This window comes from Lissotriton helveticus, chromosome 4_1 (genome assembly GCF_964261635.1).
Source record: "Lissotriton helveticus chromosome 4_1, aLisHel1.1, whole genome shotgun sequence".
Lineage (NCBI taxonomy): Eukaryota > Metazoa > Chordata > Amphibia > Caudata > Salamandridae > Lissotriton > Lissotriton helveticus.
This window is the reverse complement of record NC_136063.1, coordinates 1,016,334,118-1,016,353,454: the sequence shown is the minus strand read 5'-3', so window position 1 is coordinate 1,016,353,454 and position 19,337 is coordinate 1,016,334,118. Positions and strand designations below refer to the sequence as shown.

General features: G+C 46.2%; 1 protein-coding gene across 2 annotated transcripts in view; it reads right to left on the bottom strand.

Annotated features, from left to right (window-relative positions):
- ADAMTS16 (ADAM metallopeptidase with thrombospondin type 1 motif 16) overlaps nucleotides 1–19,337 on the bottom strand; it is a 1,002,496-nt gene that overhangs the window by 452,288 nt on the left and 530,871 nt on the right. For both annotated transcript variants that reach the window (XM_078687616.1, XM_078687617.1), the window contains one exon: nucleotides 2,118–2,213. In XM_078687616.1, the coding sequence (XP_078543742.1) occupies nucleotides 2,118–2,213 (96 nt within the window). The remainder of the gene's footprint in view (nucleotides 1–2,117; nucleotides 2,214–19,337) is intronic.

Sequence of the window (19,337 nt, the reverse complement as noted above, 5' to 3'; positions counted from 1 at the left end):
TCTGTTTGCTAAGGCCTCTCAGTCATATGTATGAGGTGATGCAAAGCCACCCAGTGTAGCTTGCATGTCTTGTAAACAATGGGATTCTATCAATGTGAGTGGTGACTCATTTTATATGATTGTATATTCTCTAAACTCGTGAAAACACTGCAATGTGAAAATTAGGCCTCTCTGCGGGTGGCAGAATGAGGGCACTGTGTGTTTTTAAAATACCCCTCACACACTATGAATCCCATAGTGTCATTCTCCCATCATTGGGGTCTTCCCGTCCCTCTACGGGGCGGGGCGTGCTTCAACCTACGAGTGACGCGGGAGCACTTATATTTTTTGACTATTTACGTAAATAGGTCCCTACACTCCCTAACACATACCACATACCACTATCCTCATCACATCACATAGCCTATTGTCAAAAAATATAAGTGCTCCCGCGTCACAAGTCTAGTTCAGGAGGGTGATTCTATCATCTCCTCTACACTTCCCCAAATGATTTTTTAGCTTGCATGTCCTCATTGATATAGAGTAAGGCAAGCCAGCGCAAAGTGCTGTTTTGTCTTACTCTGTGTCAAGGAGGCGTTCCATGGGCATTGCGGTGGGTGCTCCCATGCAATACCCATGGATTTTGACACTATCCCAGATTTACAAAATCCCGTAAACCTGGGTTAGCACCAAAACCTTACACATCCCTAGAGCAGGTGTAACAAGGGGAAACTTGTTATAAATCCTTGTTTTTTCCTCCTTCTGTGTGTGCTGCATATAGAAGGATGAAAATGCCTCCATTGATTGTTTTTCCAAGGCAGCTAAAACGGGGCCAGTGCAGTGGAAAATGACAGGAATGCGCTGTATATCATAAATATGATGCATTCTTGACCTTTCCTTTTGACACAGGGCAGCACAGCAAAGTTTCTCACTGAGCAGCCTTATGTCAAAAACTTGTAAATGAGCCCCCCCATTTTTAACAGGGCCTATATGTACCATTTGCAAGATCTGGGGAGACCCTAATTCTGCACTGGAAGGCAGTCTAGACCTTCCGCCATGACCCCAGAGATGTAATTATTTTTACTACGACCAATATGTTTTTTACCACAACTGGTATATTTTGAGACATTAGTCACAGTCATCTAGGTACCACAGGGGCACCATGAAAATCCAACTATCACTGATAGGTATTGTTATTGTTAATTGGGACTTATAAAGCGCATAATCACTGGCAGGTCTCTTAGCGCTAAGAGAGAGTAGCTAAAACCCCACCATCGGCTGAATGTTAGTACTTCGGTCCAAGCGTGTGTTGTTCCCAGGCCTCTATGAATAAGAGTGTCTTACGTTTTTTACTAAATGGGAGAGGGCAGTTCCTTGCGTATCAAGGCAACACAATTAATCCAACTGTGGCACACTCTGAAACTTTGATTCGGATTTGGGAATATTTTTCAAAATTAACTCAGAGTCATGAGTCATGACTGCACTATTGATAGATTTTGGCCCCTTCAGATAGTTGGAGTATTATAACATTGAAGTCTATGACAAACTATGAATTCTGCGTTCAAAGTCATGACTCATGACTTTGAATGGAGGATTCATAGTTTATGTCATAGAATACAATGTTATAATACGGCAACAATCTGAAGGGGCCAAAATCTATCAATAGTGCAGATACTCCAGAAGAGTGACGAATTTTATTTAGCATGCTTTAAAAACAGTCCTAAGCAGCCCCGAAGAGCTGTCACTGTGCATGCCCGTAAAATTTGTTTTGTAACATGCTTTCTTTGTTTTGAATTTTGGTGTATTGATTTTGCATGCTGAAATACCAGAATAAGGTACTTGAGTTTTTAGAGTGTATGAAGATGTCAAAGAAGTGCTAGAACAAATGATCTAATTTGTTTTCGATATGTAAGATTTATTTACTTTTTTTACTTTATTTTTAAGATGCGACATAAACACTTTGTATTATTTGTCAAACCTTTGAAGTGTATCAATTACCATTCGGTATGCTTCTACATTAGCAATAAAAATTAAAAATTCATGCGTGTACAGGCTTGCCATCATAATGAAATGAGACAATTCTTGAAAATGAAGGCTAACATTGCTGGTATTTTCGATTTCTTGCCATTCCTTCTTACCATGTCATGCCCACAGATAGTTCCTTCAGCTGCTGGCATGAATTTCGTCTCGCATTTTCTGCCAATTCGATGACACCACAGTGCCTTACAAATATCCTATAAGGGAAAAGGGAAAACAACATCAGATGTAGAAAAAAACACATAATACGAGGTTTCGTCATCAAAAGCGATCAAAGGCCCGGAGGAGAGTTGGGCAAAGAGTAACTGCAGCATTACTCACTAGGCAAATATAAACTTGTATTTGTTCTCGATATGCATTCTGTCACTTCCAGTCTTAACATATCAATAACTAGGGGGTAGCCAAGAAAAAAAAAGTTTTTTGCTGCAGTATCTGTAGGTGTGGCTCATAGTTAATGGCTGATTACATCTTGGCACCTGGACGTGGGAAATATGCCCAGTTGCTGGTTTTTCAACTAGATATTGAATTTCTAGTGAGATAACGGGCACTTTGTTTGCATCTAAGAGAGGTGGAGAAAACAAATACATAGTGCCTTTTTATCAACCATATCAAGCATTCACGTGTTCAGAAATCATGGGAACGAAAGTGAAGAAAGTGTACTTTATACAGAAAAACATCAAATCCATCCATGTCTGGCTTCTTATCGCTGTGAAGATTAAATGAACATGTTAATCTGAACAACATACGACTAAAGGCTTTATTGAGACCCTGGTGGGCTGTACTGTGCTCCTTCCGCCAGGGCAGTGGAGTGATGCACTCTGCTGCCCTGGTGGTATGACTACAACCCGCCATGTTTAGAGAGCTCCAGTTGTCTGGCAGAGAGCTCTGTGTCTTCAAGGAAATGGCGGCTCAGGCACTGTAGCTTCGCTTGTCACGTTCAATGAAATGCACCTGTCCAGTAAAGTTTCTTTGTTTTAGAAACACAAGCTCACAAAGCTGGAGTTTACCTGTAGCCTGAAAGTTTTCTCCCAGTATCTGTGAGGTCATTCCTGTTTTAGCCAGGTTTTTAATCTGTTTCTTGAAGTCACGAAAGTCCGTACATGCCCTAATGGCCAAGGGGAGTTTGTTCCAGTGGAACCGAGCCAGGTGAGAGAAGGCCCATCCTCTGTATTTAGATGTGCGGATGCGTAGAGGGAGGAGAAGGGGGCTGATGTTTTGATCTATGGTTTCTATCCGGGCAGTAAGGTCTCAGTTTGTCCTGTACATTTTTGGGCCCCTCACCTGCCAGAGCCTTGTGTGTGAGATGTTTAAAGATTGCTCTCTATTTTATAGGGCACAAATGCAAGGCTCTAAGCAAAGGGACAGATGGGGGGCCTGAAGGCTGTTTATTAACCAGTCGGGTTGCGGTATTTTGAACCGCCAGAAGACTTTTAACGATTAATGGCAAGAAAAGATTAAAGGATTTAGGAACTTGCTACTTCAGTCTGGGTGCCAGTAAACCATAAATCCTACAAAGCTGGACTTTTGGGTGACAACCTAGCCCTCGCAGAAACGTGATAACATGAACATATGTGCATTGAAGCCAATCCATTCATCTTAGAGCAAAGAGCTCTAAGCAGTGTAGAGCGTCCTTTGAGCCTAAGTGATATACTGGTTTGCCACTCTTCTCAGAGCGGTGGAAGGGGTAGAAAGTCTTGATGGCATCTTTGTGATTAGCCATGCTTTTGAGAAGTGCCAGGAGGCACTGCCAGTTCCAAAGCTTCCTGTGCTATTATGAGAGTAAAAAGGGCTGATGAGAAGCATATTTCCCACAACTCAATCTGAATAGTTCCATTATAACTGATGAATGCCAGAAACAGCTATGCCTGTGCTCTCTGGTGCCTTACAAAAAGTAGCCATTTGTTTATTTTGGTTATTGAAATAGTGTGTAAAGGTGGCAGATCGTTTCCTAGAGGGCAATCTGTGGTTTCAGGGATTGGCAGTCCTTCCTCTAGTACAGTGCCTGGTCAGAGCACCTGGATGTGTTACGTTAAGAGAAGGAGTCATATTTTCCATCCAGTGTTCGAGTCACCTTTTCAAGGAAATACAGTAGAAGAGGTGGGAAACCTCTCTCTCGTTTCCTACAGAGATAAATGATCCTTGCCATTTGTTAGAAATGGTAGGAATCTGGCACAAAGGGTATAGAGGAGTCTTGTCCTTTGGTGAATCAAAAAAAGCAACAATCACAATAGAGCTTTCAGGGAGCAATGCCAACGGATTAAAGTCAAGTCAAGTTAGCATTTGTATAGCGCACTACTCACCCAGAGGGTCTCAAGGCGCTTGAGGGAGGGGGAGGGGGAGGGAGGGGGAGGGGGGGGGGGAAGCGTTACTTATCGAATATCCAAGTTTTGAGTTGTTTTCTGAAGGAGAGGTGGTTCTGTGTAAGGCGGAGGTGGGTGGGGAGAGAGTTCCAGGTCTTGGCCGCTAAGTAGGAGAAGGATCTTCCTCCCATGGTGGATCTTTGGATGCGTGGAATCGCGGCGAAGGCTTGATTTGACGATCGTAGTTGGCGGGTGGGGGCGTAGAAGGTCAGGCGCGTGTTGAGGTATTTGGGTCCTAGGTCGTAGAGGGCTTTGTGTGCGTGGGTGAGTAGACAGAACGTTATTCTCTTGTTGACGGGGAGCCAGTGGAGGTCTCTCAGGTGACCGGATATGTGAGCTTGGTGGGGAATGTCTAGGATAAGTCTGGCTGAGGCATTCTGAATACGTTGGAGTTTTTTCTGTAATTTGGATGTTGTTCCGGCGTAAAGGGTGTTTCCGTAGTCTAGTCGGCTTGTGACAAGTGCTTGGGTGACCCTTTTTCTTGTTTCGGTGGGGATCCAACGGAAGATTTTTTCGAGCATACGTAGGATGTTAAAGCATGATGATGAGATGGCGTGGACTTGTCTGGTCATCGAGAGGGAGGAGTCCAGGATGAAGCCCAGGTTACGTGCGTGGTCCGTTGGTTTGGGTGCGATGCCCAGGGCCGGTGGCCACCATGAGTCGTCCCAAGCGGAGGGGGATGATCCTAAGATGAGGACTTCCGTTTTGTCTGAATTCAGTTTTAAACGGCTGTTCTTCATCCACTCGGCTACTTCTTGCATCCCTTCGTGTAGGTTGGTTTTGGCGGTGTTTGGGTCTTTGGTGAGGGAGAGGATCAGCTGGGTGTCGTCTGCATAGAAGATGATGTTAAGGTTGTGTTGGCGCGCGATGGATGCGAGGGGGCTCATGTATACGTTGAAGAGGGTGGGACTAAGTGAAGATCCTTGTGGTACGCCGCAGATGACTTCAGTGGCCTCTGATCTGAAAGGGGGGAGGCGGACTTTCTGGGTTCTTCCGGCGAGGAACGAGATGATCCAGTCCAGTGCTTTTCCTTGTATCCCGACGTTGCTGAGGTGTTGTATCAGGGTGCTATGGCAGTCTGTGTTGAAGGCTGCGGAGAGGTCCAGTAGGATGAGGGCAGCTGTTTCTCCGTTGTCAAGTAGTGTTCGAATGTCGTCTGTGGCTGCGATGAGGGCGGTCTCGGTGCTGTGTTTGGCTCAGAAGCCGGACTGTGATGGGTCGAGGGAGCCGTTAGATTCGAGGAAGGCGGCGAGCTGATTGTTGACGGTTTTCTCAATGACTTTGGCAGGGAATGGGAGGAGCGAAATGGGGCGGTAGTTCTTAAGTTCGGTGGGGTCTGCTGTGGGTATCTTCAGGAGAGCGCCGAGTTCGGCATGTTTCCAGCTTTCCCGAAGGTAGCAGTGTTGAGGGAGCAGTTGATGACATCTCGGAGATGGGGTGCGTTGATGGAGTCTGCTTTGTTGAAGATGTGGTGGGGACATGGGTCGGTTGGCGATCGGGAGTGGATGGAGTTCATCAAGCGGATGGTGTCTTCAGTGCTGATTGGGTTCCAGGTGCAAAGGATGTCGGAGGGGGGCCTTGGTTTGGAGGTGAGGGGGGTGGACTGGTCGCCAAAGCTGTTATGTATGTTGTGGAAGAATGTGGCTAGAGAGTCGCAGAGGTCTTGAGATGGAGGGATGTCGTTGGTGTCGGCGGTGGGGTTGGTAAATTCTTTGACGATGTTGAATAGTTCCTTGCTGTTGTGGCGTTGTTGTCGAGTCGATCCTTAAATGCTGATTTCTTGGTGGATCGGATCAGCTGGTGGTGTTTGCGGGTGGCGTTCTTGAAGGTGGACATGTTGTCAGTGGTTGGGTTTTTTCGCCAGGCTTTCTCGAGGGTGCGGCAGATCTTTTTGGATTTCTTAAGGTCGTCATTGAACCAGGGGGCTTTTTTGCTACCTTGCTTGGTTAGATGTTTTTTTAAGGGTGCTAATTCGTCTGCGCAGTGAGTGATCCATTGTGTGAGGTTGAGGGCTGCTTGATTTGGGTCCAATGATTTGGCAGGAGGGTTTTGGTAAAGCGATGTGAAGAGCTGGTCGGTGGTAATTTTGTTCCAGTTTCTACGGGGGATTGGTTGTGGGTGGTGGTGGGTCGTTGTTTTTTTGTAGTTGAAGTGAACGCAGCTGCGGTCCGTCCAATGGAGTCCTGTGGTGTGATTGAAGGAGATGTACTTGCTGGAGGAGAAGATTGGGTCGAGCGTGTGTCCAGCATAGTGGGTGGGGGTGTTTACCAGTTGTTTGAGTCCGAGATTGGCGAGGCTGTCCAGAAGGGTGGTGGTGTTGCTGTCGTTGTTCTTTTCCAGGTGGAAGTTGAGGTCTCCTAGTAGAATGTAGTCTTCGGAGGGGAGGGCGTGTGGGCTGATGAAGTCTGCGATGTCTTCGCTGAATTGTGTGCGGGGTCCTGGGGGTCTGTAGATGAGGGTGCCTCTGAGTGTGGTCTTAGGGTCGGTGTGAATCTGGAAGTGAAGGACTTCGGCGGTTGCTAGGTTGTCGTCGGATCTGGTCGTGATGCGGATGGTGTTTTTATGGACGATGGCGATGCCTCCTCCCGTTTGGTTGGTGCGGTCCTTTCGGATGATCTTGTAGCCGTCCGGGATGGCTATGGCGATGTCGGGCGCTGATGAGGCGTTCATCCAGGTTTCTGTGAGAAAGGCGACGTCCGGCGATGTGGTGTCTAGTAAGTTCCATAGTTCAGTGGCGTGTTTGTGGACCGAGCGGGTGTTGAGCAGGATGCACTTCAGGTGGTTAGTGTCGGAGTTCTGTTTGGCGTTTGTGGATTTGGTGTGGGTCCTGATGCAGTCTAGCTTGCAGGAGTGGCAGGTGAAGGGTCAATGGGTGTGTCCTGGGGCGGCTTGGTAGCAGTCTGGGAGACGTCCTGTGTTGAGTGCAGAGAGGGTTGCGGCATCGTACGTTATGGGGGTGGAGTGGATTGTGCGGGGACCAGGGGGTCTGGCGCTGGGTGCGGTCCGGGCGCGGACGGGCGTAGACGGGCTTACCTTTGGTGCGCATAGGGCGCGTCTGCTGCGCGTGGACGCTGCGCGCAAATGCATCTGTCATAAGTGGAGAGTGTAGGGGGGCGGAGCGAGGGAGGAGCAGCTGGGAGGTGGGAGCGGGGTGGAGAGACGGGCTAGGAGGCACAACAACAAGATGGCAGCAAAAACAAAAGTGAAACAGGACGAGATTGGGGCACAGTCTGGGATGTCACTAAGATATGGGCAGAGGCACCGGCACAATCAGGCACAAATGATTACAAAAGCAGTGCGAGCAATGCAATATAGCGCTACGATATCAGTCAGCCACAAACAATAATACAAGCAATGACAGCAATGCAATATAGCGCTACGATACCAGTCAGCCACAAATGATAATACAGGCAATGAGGGCAATGCGCAAATTGGTTAATGGCAGCAATGAGCACCATAGCGCTACGATACCAAGTGACCAGGGAGCGTGTGGGGAGCGACCGCTTCTGAACGAGTCAGGACGGTCACAGCGCTGAGACAAACGGGATGAACCTTAGCTATCTGTGGGAGGGAGGAGCAGCTGGGAGGCGGGAGCGGGGTGGAGAGACGGGCTAGGAGGCACAACAACAAGATGGCAGCAAAAACAAAAGTGAAACAGGACGAGATTGGGGCACAGTCTGGGATGTCGCTAAGATATGGGCAGAGGCACCGGCACAATCAGGCACAAATGATTACAAAAGCAGTGCGAGCAATGCAATATAGCGCTACGATATCAGTCAGCCACAAACAATAATACAAGCAATGAGGGCAATGCAATATAGCGCTACGATACCAGTCAGCCACAAATGATAATACAGGCAATGAGGGCAATGCGCAAATTGGTTAATGGCAGCAATGAGCACAATAGCGCTACGATACCAAGTGACCAGGGAGCGTGTGGGGAGCGACCGCTTCTGAACGAGTCAGGACGGTTAGTGTTAAAGAGTCAGGATTGTCTACTTCAGCATCTATGCTCCTTCCTCTCACGCTGCATTTCAACTGATTACATATAAAAAGCACTCTGTTAGAGCTTAGTTATGTGGCACTCCAAAAAAACCTAATGAAAGAAATAAACAACCAAAATATGCCCCACTATTAAATTCAAGAGAATAAATATCAAACAGAGAGCCATCTTGTTATCAACTCACTAGATTTAACATAGGAGATTTTGGCCTCTTTTCCCATTTGGCTGTTTTCTACCTTTGCGTCTAAGCCAAATGACTAAATATGAAAGAAATATAAATGTCAACATTAAACAGGTTTGTCCCTTTTTCTCTGATCCTGGAAAAAAGAAATTCGCTTAAAGAAACTACTCAGTTCCTCGCATGCCCCCACATATGTGGCCGTTCAAACCATTTCCCACCTTGGCAACAGACTGCGCAGTAAGGATTCATTGTCCTGTCCATAGCCCCCTCAACAGCCTCCTCTTTGCTGCTGGGGGTTGTTGGAGGCCAAGAAATGGACTTCACAGTAGGTAAACATGGCACTTAAAGGCCTAATTACCAGTTGTGTCGATTACCGGTAGCAAAGGTATCTTTGACCACCTGGCAACATACAATTAATAAATGTTGTGTGTTCTAAGCAATATTCTTAATATCATTAATGTATTTCCGTAAGGTTCTAAATAAAGAAGTTAGAGCCAGAAGTAAAGGAGTGCCTGTTATCCTTTCAGTAACATCTAAATTACCACACTGTCCTAAGTCCTAAGACCTGTCTTCATCAGCTACTATCTTGTTTTTATGTAATGTCTCATGCCACACTGCTGACATTTCTAAATGTGGGAAATAACACATTTTCCAACTCCTCATTTTATTTAAGTGACCTTGGAAAGCTGGAAGAATTATTTGGCCTGTGCGCCTCAGACGTGTGACCTGCAGGTCACATCAGAGGTCAACAGTGACTGTTAATTCATTGAGCCATCTTGGTGGCATATCTCATGGCTACTTCTAATAACCACTGAGCTAGTGTTAAAGAATGGGGTAGAAGGGTGACATACAGCCTCAAATGGAGGCACAACGCAAAGAGTGTAAAAGAAGATAGGGAAAATATTGTGATGAAAAGAACTGGAAAGAGAAAAAAGTAAGTGATACAGCATATGGGAGATGAAAGATGACTCAACCAGTAGAGGAGCATAAGAAAGTTGGCTGGGATAGTGCACTAAAGATGAAAATAGGAAGCAAATTTACTATCCAACACTAATCAGGATTAGCTTTAGATATTTTCCCAAAGTAATGCAAAGTTGTGCCAAAGTGACGTTCCATGGGTTATAGATGGGTGTTCCGATGCAAACACCCATGGGCCAATCTCTATTTACATAGCAATTGTAGACTTCAATGTGCACCAAAATTTTACCACTCCTCAAGACAGGTGCATTTTACAGCACACATACAAACCAGGGAAAGTGTTAAAGTATATTTTTTGCACTGAAATGGTCTCCTTCCAGTACAAAAACTATCCCTTACAGAATGCACACACATTTGCACTATGGATCAAGGGTGTGTATGTTGGTGCTTAATTAGCAGCCTAAAGTGTACCAGCGCAGGGTGAGGAGAATAGCACAATGTCTTGGTAGATATGTTGCAGCTTTGCTTTCTCCCTCTCACGCAATGCTGCACAGCATCTGTATTTGCTGCGCGGTTTACATGATTTTTTTGTAAATCTGGGCCTTGGTGTCATTGTTTTCTGTTTGTCTAGTGGTTACCTGTGCTACACAGTGTTACTTCTGGTGATATCTCATCTGCTGTTGTCACGTGTTTGAAAGGTTGGACCCCAGGGCTCAGTCCTCCTGGGCAAATTCGGAAGTTGGTTCTTCTGCTGTTTACCTTACATTTCTGTCACTTCCTTCCTGACTCCTGCGATCAGTGTTGAGAAAGGGCGCTACAAGAAGTGCAACGCGGCAAACCAAGGGAAGTAGGTACTACACCTTGCTAACTTAATTGATGTTAATGCATTGCTTCTAACTTTCCCAGAAGTAGTGTCAAGTGCTTTCCAGGGGTCGTAATTGGCATAGAAAAGTATGTGAATATCCCAAAAATTATTATTTTCTGCATGTATCCAAGTTTGCCTGGCCATCTTCTACCCTGATAACACTCAGGTCATCATCCTCCCACCACCCTTACGCTTACTACAGTGGAAAATCTTGTCACTGTGAGATATTCTGCAGCAGTAAGTGCAATTTAAGGTGAGAAAAAAACTGGAGGGATGCAAAGGAGGATTTAAAAATATCAGACTGCATTTTCTACTTTTTTTTACCCATCGAAGTTAAAGTTAGATTAGCATAGATGTATGTGAATCGCTCCCTTGGTAGTCTGTCAGTTTATCTCAGACACTGGTACACCCAGGACTTTAAGTGAGATAAAAACACGGGTGTCTCTAAAAGGGGCGTGGCATACCTCTGAAAGGGGTATGACCAACCCACATAGGGGGGATGGTTTAAATCAAGAGAGCTAGCATTGTGTGCCTAAGAAAATCACGAAGTCGCATTCAACAAATAATAAAATAGCAAAAAGGTATACTTATTATTATTCATAAGCAATAAGCTACCACTTACTTACCCTGGGGAGCAGTAATTCTGCAGCGGTGGAAACTATCTGGGGCATTTTGCTGAACAAAGCGCCTGATTGAAGTTCAAATGAAGTTTAATTTTATCTTTAAACGCTCTTTATTGGCCACAAGCCGAATAAGAAGTCTGTTGCGAGTTGACCTGGCTTTCTGCTTGGTTAACTAAGGCAGCAGCGTTTTAATTGAAGAATTTTCTTTTTTGCCAAACTGGTTTTCATTTTATGTAGAGTTTGCCAACAGAGCACCACGTCACCCAATGTAACTGTACTCAATTTAGCAACCTGGGAAGCATGAATACCTGAGTCGCCCTACCAAAAAATGACCTGTAACACAATACCTAATCTGAAGGCGTTGTTTATATATCATGGGTGATGGACTTCATCGTCTCTGTCGACCAACAAACCGTTGGGCAGCATCCTATCTTGCATTAAATTATCTGTTCACGTCAAGACAAGCAGCAGTTACCCCTGCCTATAATAACAAGCATTTGCAATGCAATAGGTCTCGTATTAGGAAAGTTGGAGCTATTGGTTTTGTAAATGACAAAGCCCTTTATGTTTTTAAAATGAAAACAAAAATAAAAGGCATTGTTATTTGCAATTGTAATAGCTCCAACCTTCCTACTGCGAGACCTATTGTGAGGGGGGGTGAGAGGGTGAGGGGGTGAGAGGGTGAGGGGGTGAGAGGGTGAGGGGGTGTGAGAGTGAGGGGGTGTGAGAGTGAGGGGGTGTGAGAGTGAGGGGGTGTGTGAGGGTGAGGGGGTGTGTGAGGGTGAGGGGGTATGTGGCGGTGTGAGGGTGAGGGGTGTGATGGTGAGGGGTGTGAGAGTGAGGGGGGTGTGTGAGGGGGTGTGGGTTCTGAGGGGGTGTGAGGGGGTGAGGGAGTGTGAGGGTGAGGTGTTGTGAGGGTGGGTGAGAGTGTATGTGAGGGTGAAAGGGTGTGTGAGGGTGAGAGGGTGGGTGAGAGGGCGAGTGAGGATGAGGGGTTGTGTGAGGGTGAGGGTGTGTGAGGGTGAGGGGGTGTGAGGGTGTGAAGGTTGGAAGCAACAGGGTTGACCAGAAGCTACACGGATGGCATGTGTGGAAAGGGAAGAAGCAGAGGGCCTCATGCCCAGTAGTCCGAACAAGAAGTGTGTGTGTCAGTCGAACAAGTTTAAACAAGAAGGACTGGGCGAGAAGGGAGGGGAGGAATGGCAGCAGCAGATGAGCCTGATTAAAGCTGATGAAAAGGGAGGGGGAGGAGGGAGTGCGATGCGAGCAGCAGCAGGGAAGGGGCGGAGAGGAGGCTCTGATGGAGAGCGACGCAACCACGACCATAGAAGCCCTGCAATATAAAATAATGAATCACGGAAAGCAGGATGTAAGGCTGTGACTTTCAGTGTTTGAAAGTGAACTCTACAGTTCTGGGTGGGCAGCTCTGAAAATTACGAACAGGGTACATAAACACATGAATACCAATGGTGTGACTAAACGTACACGCCAACAACCCTTTGGCTGCAAGGGTGCACCCCAGAATTAACAGATATAAGATGTGAATAGAGCACCCTCCTCAAGTACTATACCCAATTATGCTCAAACAGTGATGCTCACAAAACACTAGACCCGTTTTTTCACTGCTGAAATCCTAAAAATAATTCCCACAAGCATAGACTATTAGAGCGAAAGGGAGAAAGAACGTGAGCCAGTAAGACAAATTGGGAGAGTAAACAAACAATGCGCGCTCTGTGCTGGGTGAGGGGGAGGGCCATTAGCCTGTAAGAACTCTGGGCGAGATCAAAGGAAGGGTGGGAGGGACATTGGCGAGCGAGGGGTGAGGGAGTGCAGCCTGGTGAGCTGAAGTGACAGCAGAGAAAACACAGATGCATGATTTACAAAAGCCAAACATTATAACAATCTGGGAATACTCGTTCTCGAGTGCGTTGCAGCTATCACGGACTGCATTTGTGCTGAAAGAACTGTTCTACTATTGTTACACATAACACATGATTTACAAATATATCTGTATATTGTACATTGGTGGGCCACTTGCGAGATCAAAAGATGCTTTAAAGACGAGCAGCGAAATTGATTTATGCCAGGTTTCAGTAACATTCAGCTATTGCAGACACGAAAGTTAAAGTGCGGCTTTATATACAGACACAACATTGGTGGGCCACTTGCGAGATCAAAAGATGCTTTAAAGACGAGCAGCGAAATTGATTTATGCCCGGTTTCAGTAACATTCAGCTTTTGCACCACTTAGGTGACAGGATAAAACAAGCAACACACCAAGCAGATGAGCACAAAGTAAAAGCGGCACTGTTATTTAATAAAGGCCTAAGGGCATGTTGTGTCAGAGGTGGGAGGTGTCTGGAAGCGGCACTGTTACTAAATAAATCAAGGAGCACAGGCATGCTGTGACGGAGGTGTGAGAGGTCTGGCAGGGAACAGATGGCCCTGGCCGTGAAGCAGGGGGCGGGGGCAGCGCTGGGGAAGCCTGTGGGAGGGTGATTGATGCCTTTGATGTGGGGAGGGAGGAGAGCCTTTTGCGAGCCTTGTGCAGGAGAAATGAACAGATGTCCGTGAGGTGTGGGAGGAGTGCCTGATGCGCGTGCTTGTGTTTCACGTGAACTGAAAGAAAACCGCGGCTGAAAGCCCTTTGGTTTGACGAGGATTTTGCCGACTTGAATTCTCGCTCCCTCAATGCGCTTGCGCGCATTGTAGGTCACGAGACCTAAAAACCGGCGATTAGCACAGAAGTCAGCGCTGGAGACAGCGAACCTCTTCATCCACGCCATAATCCCAGGTGCCCCCCCCCCTCCCTCTCATCAACTCACGGTCTACGGAGGGTTTACCAAAACAGTAAAATCTCAGAAGTAAAGTGGACGGACATTAAATGTTACTTGCAGCTGTTGACATATTACAGTTTTACGAGAAATCCGTCACAAGCTGTTGGGAGAGATGTGAAATGATTTATTAAATGGGATTAAACAAAAACATAACAGCGAGTGACATCAAGTTAATTATGTAGACACCGCTTGCCACTACAATGGCCTAACATAGGGGCACGAATTCGCACACAGCCAAAATTATTTGGTAAACAAACTCTGGCCGGGTAGCAACTAAGCATGGGCGGATTTTGCGGATCCACGATTCACGGATTTGCGTATTCACGGATCGTGGATCCGCAAAATCCGCGGATTTGCGTATTTGCGTATTTGGGGCGGGGCTTCCATGCGAGTGCACATGCCTCTTGTGTGTATAAAAGGTCAGATACCGATCAGAGACAGCTGCCCAGCCTTGACAGAACACACACGCAAATCATAAAACATAAAATGATTGCGTGCTTGTTTGCTCAGCTGTGAAAGTTGCTCGAGGCCCTGAAAAAGTTTGGATTGTATAATTAAATTTGTTCTTTAACCGAACTCTGGGAGTTTAGTTTCTGTTTAGCAGAGCAAATATTTATCCAATGGCTGTTTTATTTTATTTTATGCTGTGGTAACACATTATGTGCAAAGTTCGGCGTGTGTTGCTATTCCAAAATTCAAGCTTTTAAAGCGATGGAAACTGCTGCCTGCCATCAAATGCACCATGTGAGACAGTTTACAGTGCATTCCTGCAGACTAATGAACAGAGCGTGCTGAGTGAAAGGGCATGGCGCTGTGCTCGTGTGCTGATGACTGTGACGTGGAAATCACCAGCAAAGGCAGCTCGAGTTGCGCATTAAAATAAACTGGGCATGTCATCTGAGATCAAGAGATATTACGATCATATGCTGAGAAAAATAATGTGCAGGTCTGCCAACTCCCATGGTGCTACTTTGTGTCACACCACAAGGGTAGATTCAGTAAATTATCAGGATAACTCGTTTTAGAGAATTGTGTCTTTCACTTGCAATCATTGTCTGTGGCCTGGGCAAGAACCTATTTAATGTGCTTGAGAATATCACTTGATGGTTATTCATAATAATTAAACGACGGACTGTAATCTACATGTCCCATAATTCCTTTGTCGGGCTTAAAGATACCCGACCCTAGATAATGGCCCGCCACCTTGACTTTCCCAAAAGGTATGCATGGAACGGTGGTTCCTCATGAAACTCTAATTCCGCAATAAACTGGTCTCAATTCCATGCGAGTGCACATGCCTCTTGTGTGTATAAAAGGACAGATACCGATCAGAGACAGCTGCCCAGCCTTGACAACGCTCACGATTGTTTTTTGGGCCGATAAATGAGTCACTGAATTTAAGCTTCAACTAGGGCGCATGCTTACATGATATCTGTAAGTGCTTCCGGTTGAGGTTTAATTTTGTGCCAGGACCATCGTGCCAGAATGAACCCTGCCCTTCATATTTATTCAAGAAGACGCCACCGTTTTGGGAAGAGGGCACAGCTGCCTGGCCTGTTAACTATTTTACGATGGCGCCGGCAAGCTTCCAGCGCCATCCTAAAATAGTTACTACATTAGCTTCAACAGGAAGCTCGAATAGATAGAATAAAGCAGATGCACGAGCGCCTGCTTGATTTTATCTATTAGTGCTTTCTGTTGAAGCTAATTTAGTAACTATTTTACGATGGCGCTGGCAGCTTGCCGGCGCCATCGTAAAATAGTTACAACAACAGGCCAGCAAGGCTTGAACTTTTGACCTAGGAATCCGCCGCTCGCGGATTGCGAATTTTCGGTAAATTCGCGAGAGTTCGCGGATCGCGAATTTACCGAAAATTCGCAAAATTCGCGAGCGGAGCGGATTTAGCGCTCATGCTTAGTAGCAACCCTTCTGCTGGCTTGCTGCATTGCTAGCCAAACCAACCATGGAGCCTGTTCTGTTGCCCTGGAGTTAGCATGCGAAATAACAATAACAAAAACAATTATCTCCCCCGAATTCGCCTATCTTCAGAACACAAGGCATCCAAATCATTCCTCTGGTGAATTTGAAGTTCAGCAGGCTTTAAACTTGCTGGTGCTGTTAGTGCTTGGGCAAGATGGTGACTGACAATATGGTGGGGCGACATTAATAGTATACAATTATAAAATAATACACGCAATCAAACATTTAAAAAGAAAAAAAGAAAAAGAACTTACCTTAGCCTGCAACATGTTCAGTCCCCTGCTTCAGACACCTCTAACTGTGAGGTCCCACAGCTCCCACAGGTCCTTATCCAATCCAGACGCTGCTCTTGTGCTATTACACAGCTTGAGTGCATCATCTGGATTGGCTGGGTTAGGCTACCTCAGCGATCGTAAGGGCACTGGAGGCCTATGCCTGCTCTTCAACCCAGCTGTCTAAGTCATCTGGGTTGAAGAGTTTGAATTCCACTTGTCGGTTTGGCCGTGGCAAGGTCGCCAGCCAACCCGACCTGTACACTTCAAACTGAAGGGGCCACTCGTCATTGCTGTCAATCAGCACAATGACGTGCGGGCCCTCACTGCCCTTTCAATTCAGCAGAAAACTGGGAAAAACAAAACGGTAATAAAATCCTTTTATTGCCATGTTATTTTTCCAGCTTTCTGCGCAGCAGTGTAGGGGGTGGCTCTACTCTGCTCCTATGGAGGAACCACCGCTGCTAATTCCTCTGCAAGCCACTTTAGAAGGGGAGGGAGAAACGTTGTGCTCGAGGCTGGATTCCACTGCAGTCTGCATGGCTTGCTGCTCACTGTGGACGGTCAGAGCAGGGTCGCACTGGTGGCTGGCTGCCACCGGTCTTTTGACTTAAGTTTTCAAAGCAGGGTCGTGTTGGTCTTACCATTGGTGGTTCTGGCGATGTCCGCAGTTCAATGGCTGGCACGACGACGATGTTGCTGCTCATGCACTGGAAAAGAGGAGGGAAAACCAGAGAGAAAAAGTTTCTCTTTAAAGGATTTCCCTTCCGCCTCAACTCTCACCTGGCATGACGTCATGCCATAACTTCTCCACTAGTGAGTGAAAAATGAGCTTGTGCACATCAATGTGCATGCTCACGTCTTTCTGCAAATAAAACAGACCGCCTGTACCAGGGTATAAAAACTGGGCCCGAAAGAGACCCATTGCGATGCCCCTTTAAAAAACTGCCGATGCTCAGCACCGTCAGGACTCGGCCACTTACAGCCCTGGTACACCCTCAGTAGTGATTTATGTGGGATGAAAAATGTGTTGAGGCTCTAAAAGGAGTGAGGCCTAAGAAGTGAATGTAAGAAACTCCCTAAAAGGTGTGTCCTGTGTAACTAAGTGTGAGGCCAAACACATGTGACATAGAATTCTGTGCTCATCAATTCACATATACACTCTTACCGGGTCGACATTAACAAAAAGTGCAGGAAACATCATCTTTATTTAACAGTTTATAAAGGACTGATGCAGTGGGCCATAAGCAATTAAGCACAAGAAAAGGTATATCAGAAAGTACGCACTGCCTTGGCTGTTTGTTTTACAGAGTTAAGGTGACAAAGGAGGGGGCGTGGCTTGGACGCCGCGGCAAGATGGCGGACCCGGCGTGAGCTCCGCATATCGGCGGGGCTTTATTTGCATTTTTTGCCGTTCTCCTGCCGCAGTTTCGCCTGCAACCGGCAGCATCTGAAACGGAACATGCGGTGAGTCGAGGGATAGCTCTTTCCTCGTTTTTCTCCCGCTACAGCGCAAGTTCGTGCCTGAAACGCGTTCTCCTCAGAACGAGAGCCAACGGCCGCCATCTTCCGCTCTCACCCAAAGCGGTAAGCCTGAAGCTCAATGCCTGCCTCTGAGTTCTTCTGCCATGCAGTGTTCCTGCGCATGCAGCCCAGTGCCCCTCTATCAGTAATTTTTTTCTTGAGGCTCGAGGTTTGTTTTCTCCTCGTTCTCCTCCTGTGAGGTGTGCTTCCCTTGCTGTTCATATCGCAGCATATGCCATTTCGCGCCCTTTTAATGCCTCATCATCGTGCTGTACTTACAGTCTCTCTGGCTTGCCGTATGATCAAAGGTTATGCCTCATATACCTTTCTGCGACCTGCTCACAGCTCTATCCTTATATTGTGCAGCCTGTCCTGTTGACAATTGATACTCTACAACGGAATATCTTCTTTTTCACTTCTTATGCTGACGACTCACCTAAGCTTGGAACTATGTGTGGCCGCTCCTCTTTTTAGCCGCTGAGTGCGTAGTTTCCTTCCTTTCACTACCAGAACGTCATTGCATATTGCTCAACTGTGGGATTTCTTGTGTGCTGCACCGTATTTATTTTTTTTTCTCTTTATGGTGTATTATTTTTCTTTCTTCATTATCATTCATGATGGCCAATGACTCTCACTCTGCTCGTGCTTCTGTTACCGGCACCAAACCAAAAAGACTGAAAAATGACCCTCCTTCACCGATTCATGCTTCTCCTAATCCAGTCTTAGATTCCATTCTAGATGAAGTGCGTGGCCTCCAGCCCTTTATGTCTTCCACCAATGAGAAACTGCAACAGATGGAGGAAAGATGGATTACTATGGAGAGTAAGGTTCTGGACTTGGAACAACGTGTCAGCTCTATCCAGGATGTCTCAACTAAAATCCCGTTACTCGAACAGGAAATTCACAGACTGAAACTGCACACAGAGGACCTTGAAAATAGAAATCGGAGGAATAACCTACGCCTTTACGGTCTGCCGGAAAATATTGAGGGGGCTAACATGGTTGTTTTCCTACAAAAAATTTTGCCAGAACTTCTAGGTCTATCACCCTCTTCTGCCCCTCTGAACATTCAAAGAGCTCATCGTTTGGGTAGATCTGCTACTAATTCTGCTAGACCTAGAGGCATCATTATGCTCTTCCTGGAGTTTACCGAACTCATGACTGTCTTGAAAGCTGCGAAGCTTAAACGTCGCCTCATTTGGTCAGGACATAACATCTTCATATCCCAGGATGTTTCCAATGCAACGAATGCTCGACGAAAGGAATTCCTTGAGCTTCGTCCTCAAATGAGACACCTTCATCTTCAATATGGCATTCTACATCCTTGTTTATGCAAGGTCACTCATGATGGTCGTTCACGCACTTTTGATGATCCTGTTAAACTAAAGTTGTTCCTACAAGGTTTTCCTTCTACAGGAATGGATACAAGCGTTTGAGGGTTCTGCGTCTCTTTTTTCCTTGTACTTTTTCTTGTAAATTATGTTGCTCGCTATCTCTTCTCTTTTCTAACCTGTTCTTCCGGCTTATTCTTCTTTGAATTGCTAATTCTTGTTTTGTATCTCTGTAATGTTGCCTTATTTTCTTTTCTAATGCCCGGAGTACGCCTTGCCGTCTGTCACCATGCTCCATCTTCAATGTCTTTTTGTTCTTTTTCAGATTGGGTTTTATTGCCCTGATCTGTCTCTTCCTCTATCCTCTTCTTTCTTCTTCGTTCTCTTTTCATCTTCCTCTCTCTTTCTTTCTTTCCTTACTCTCTT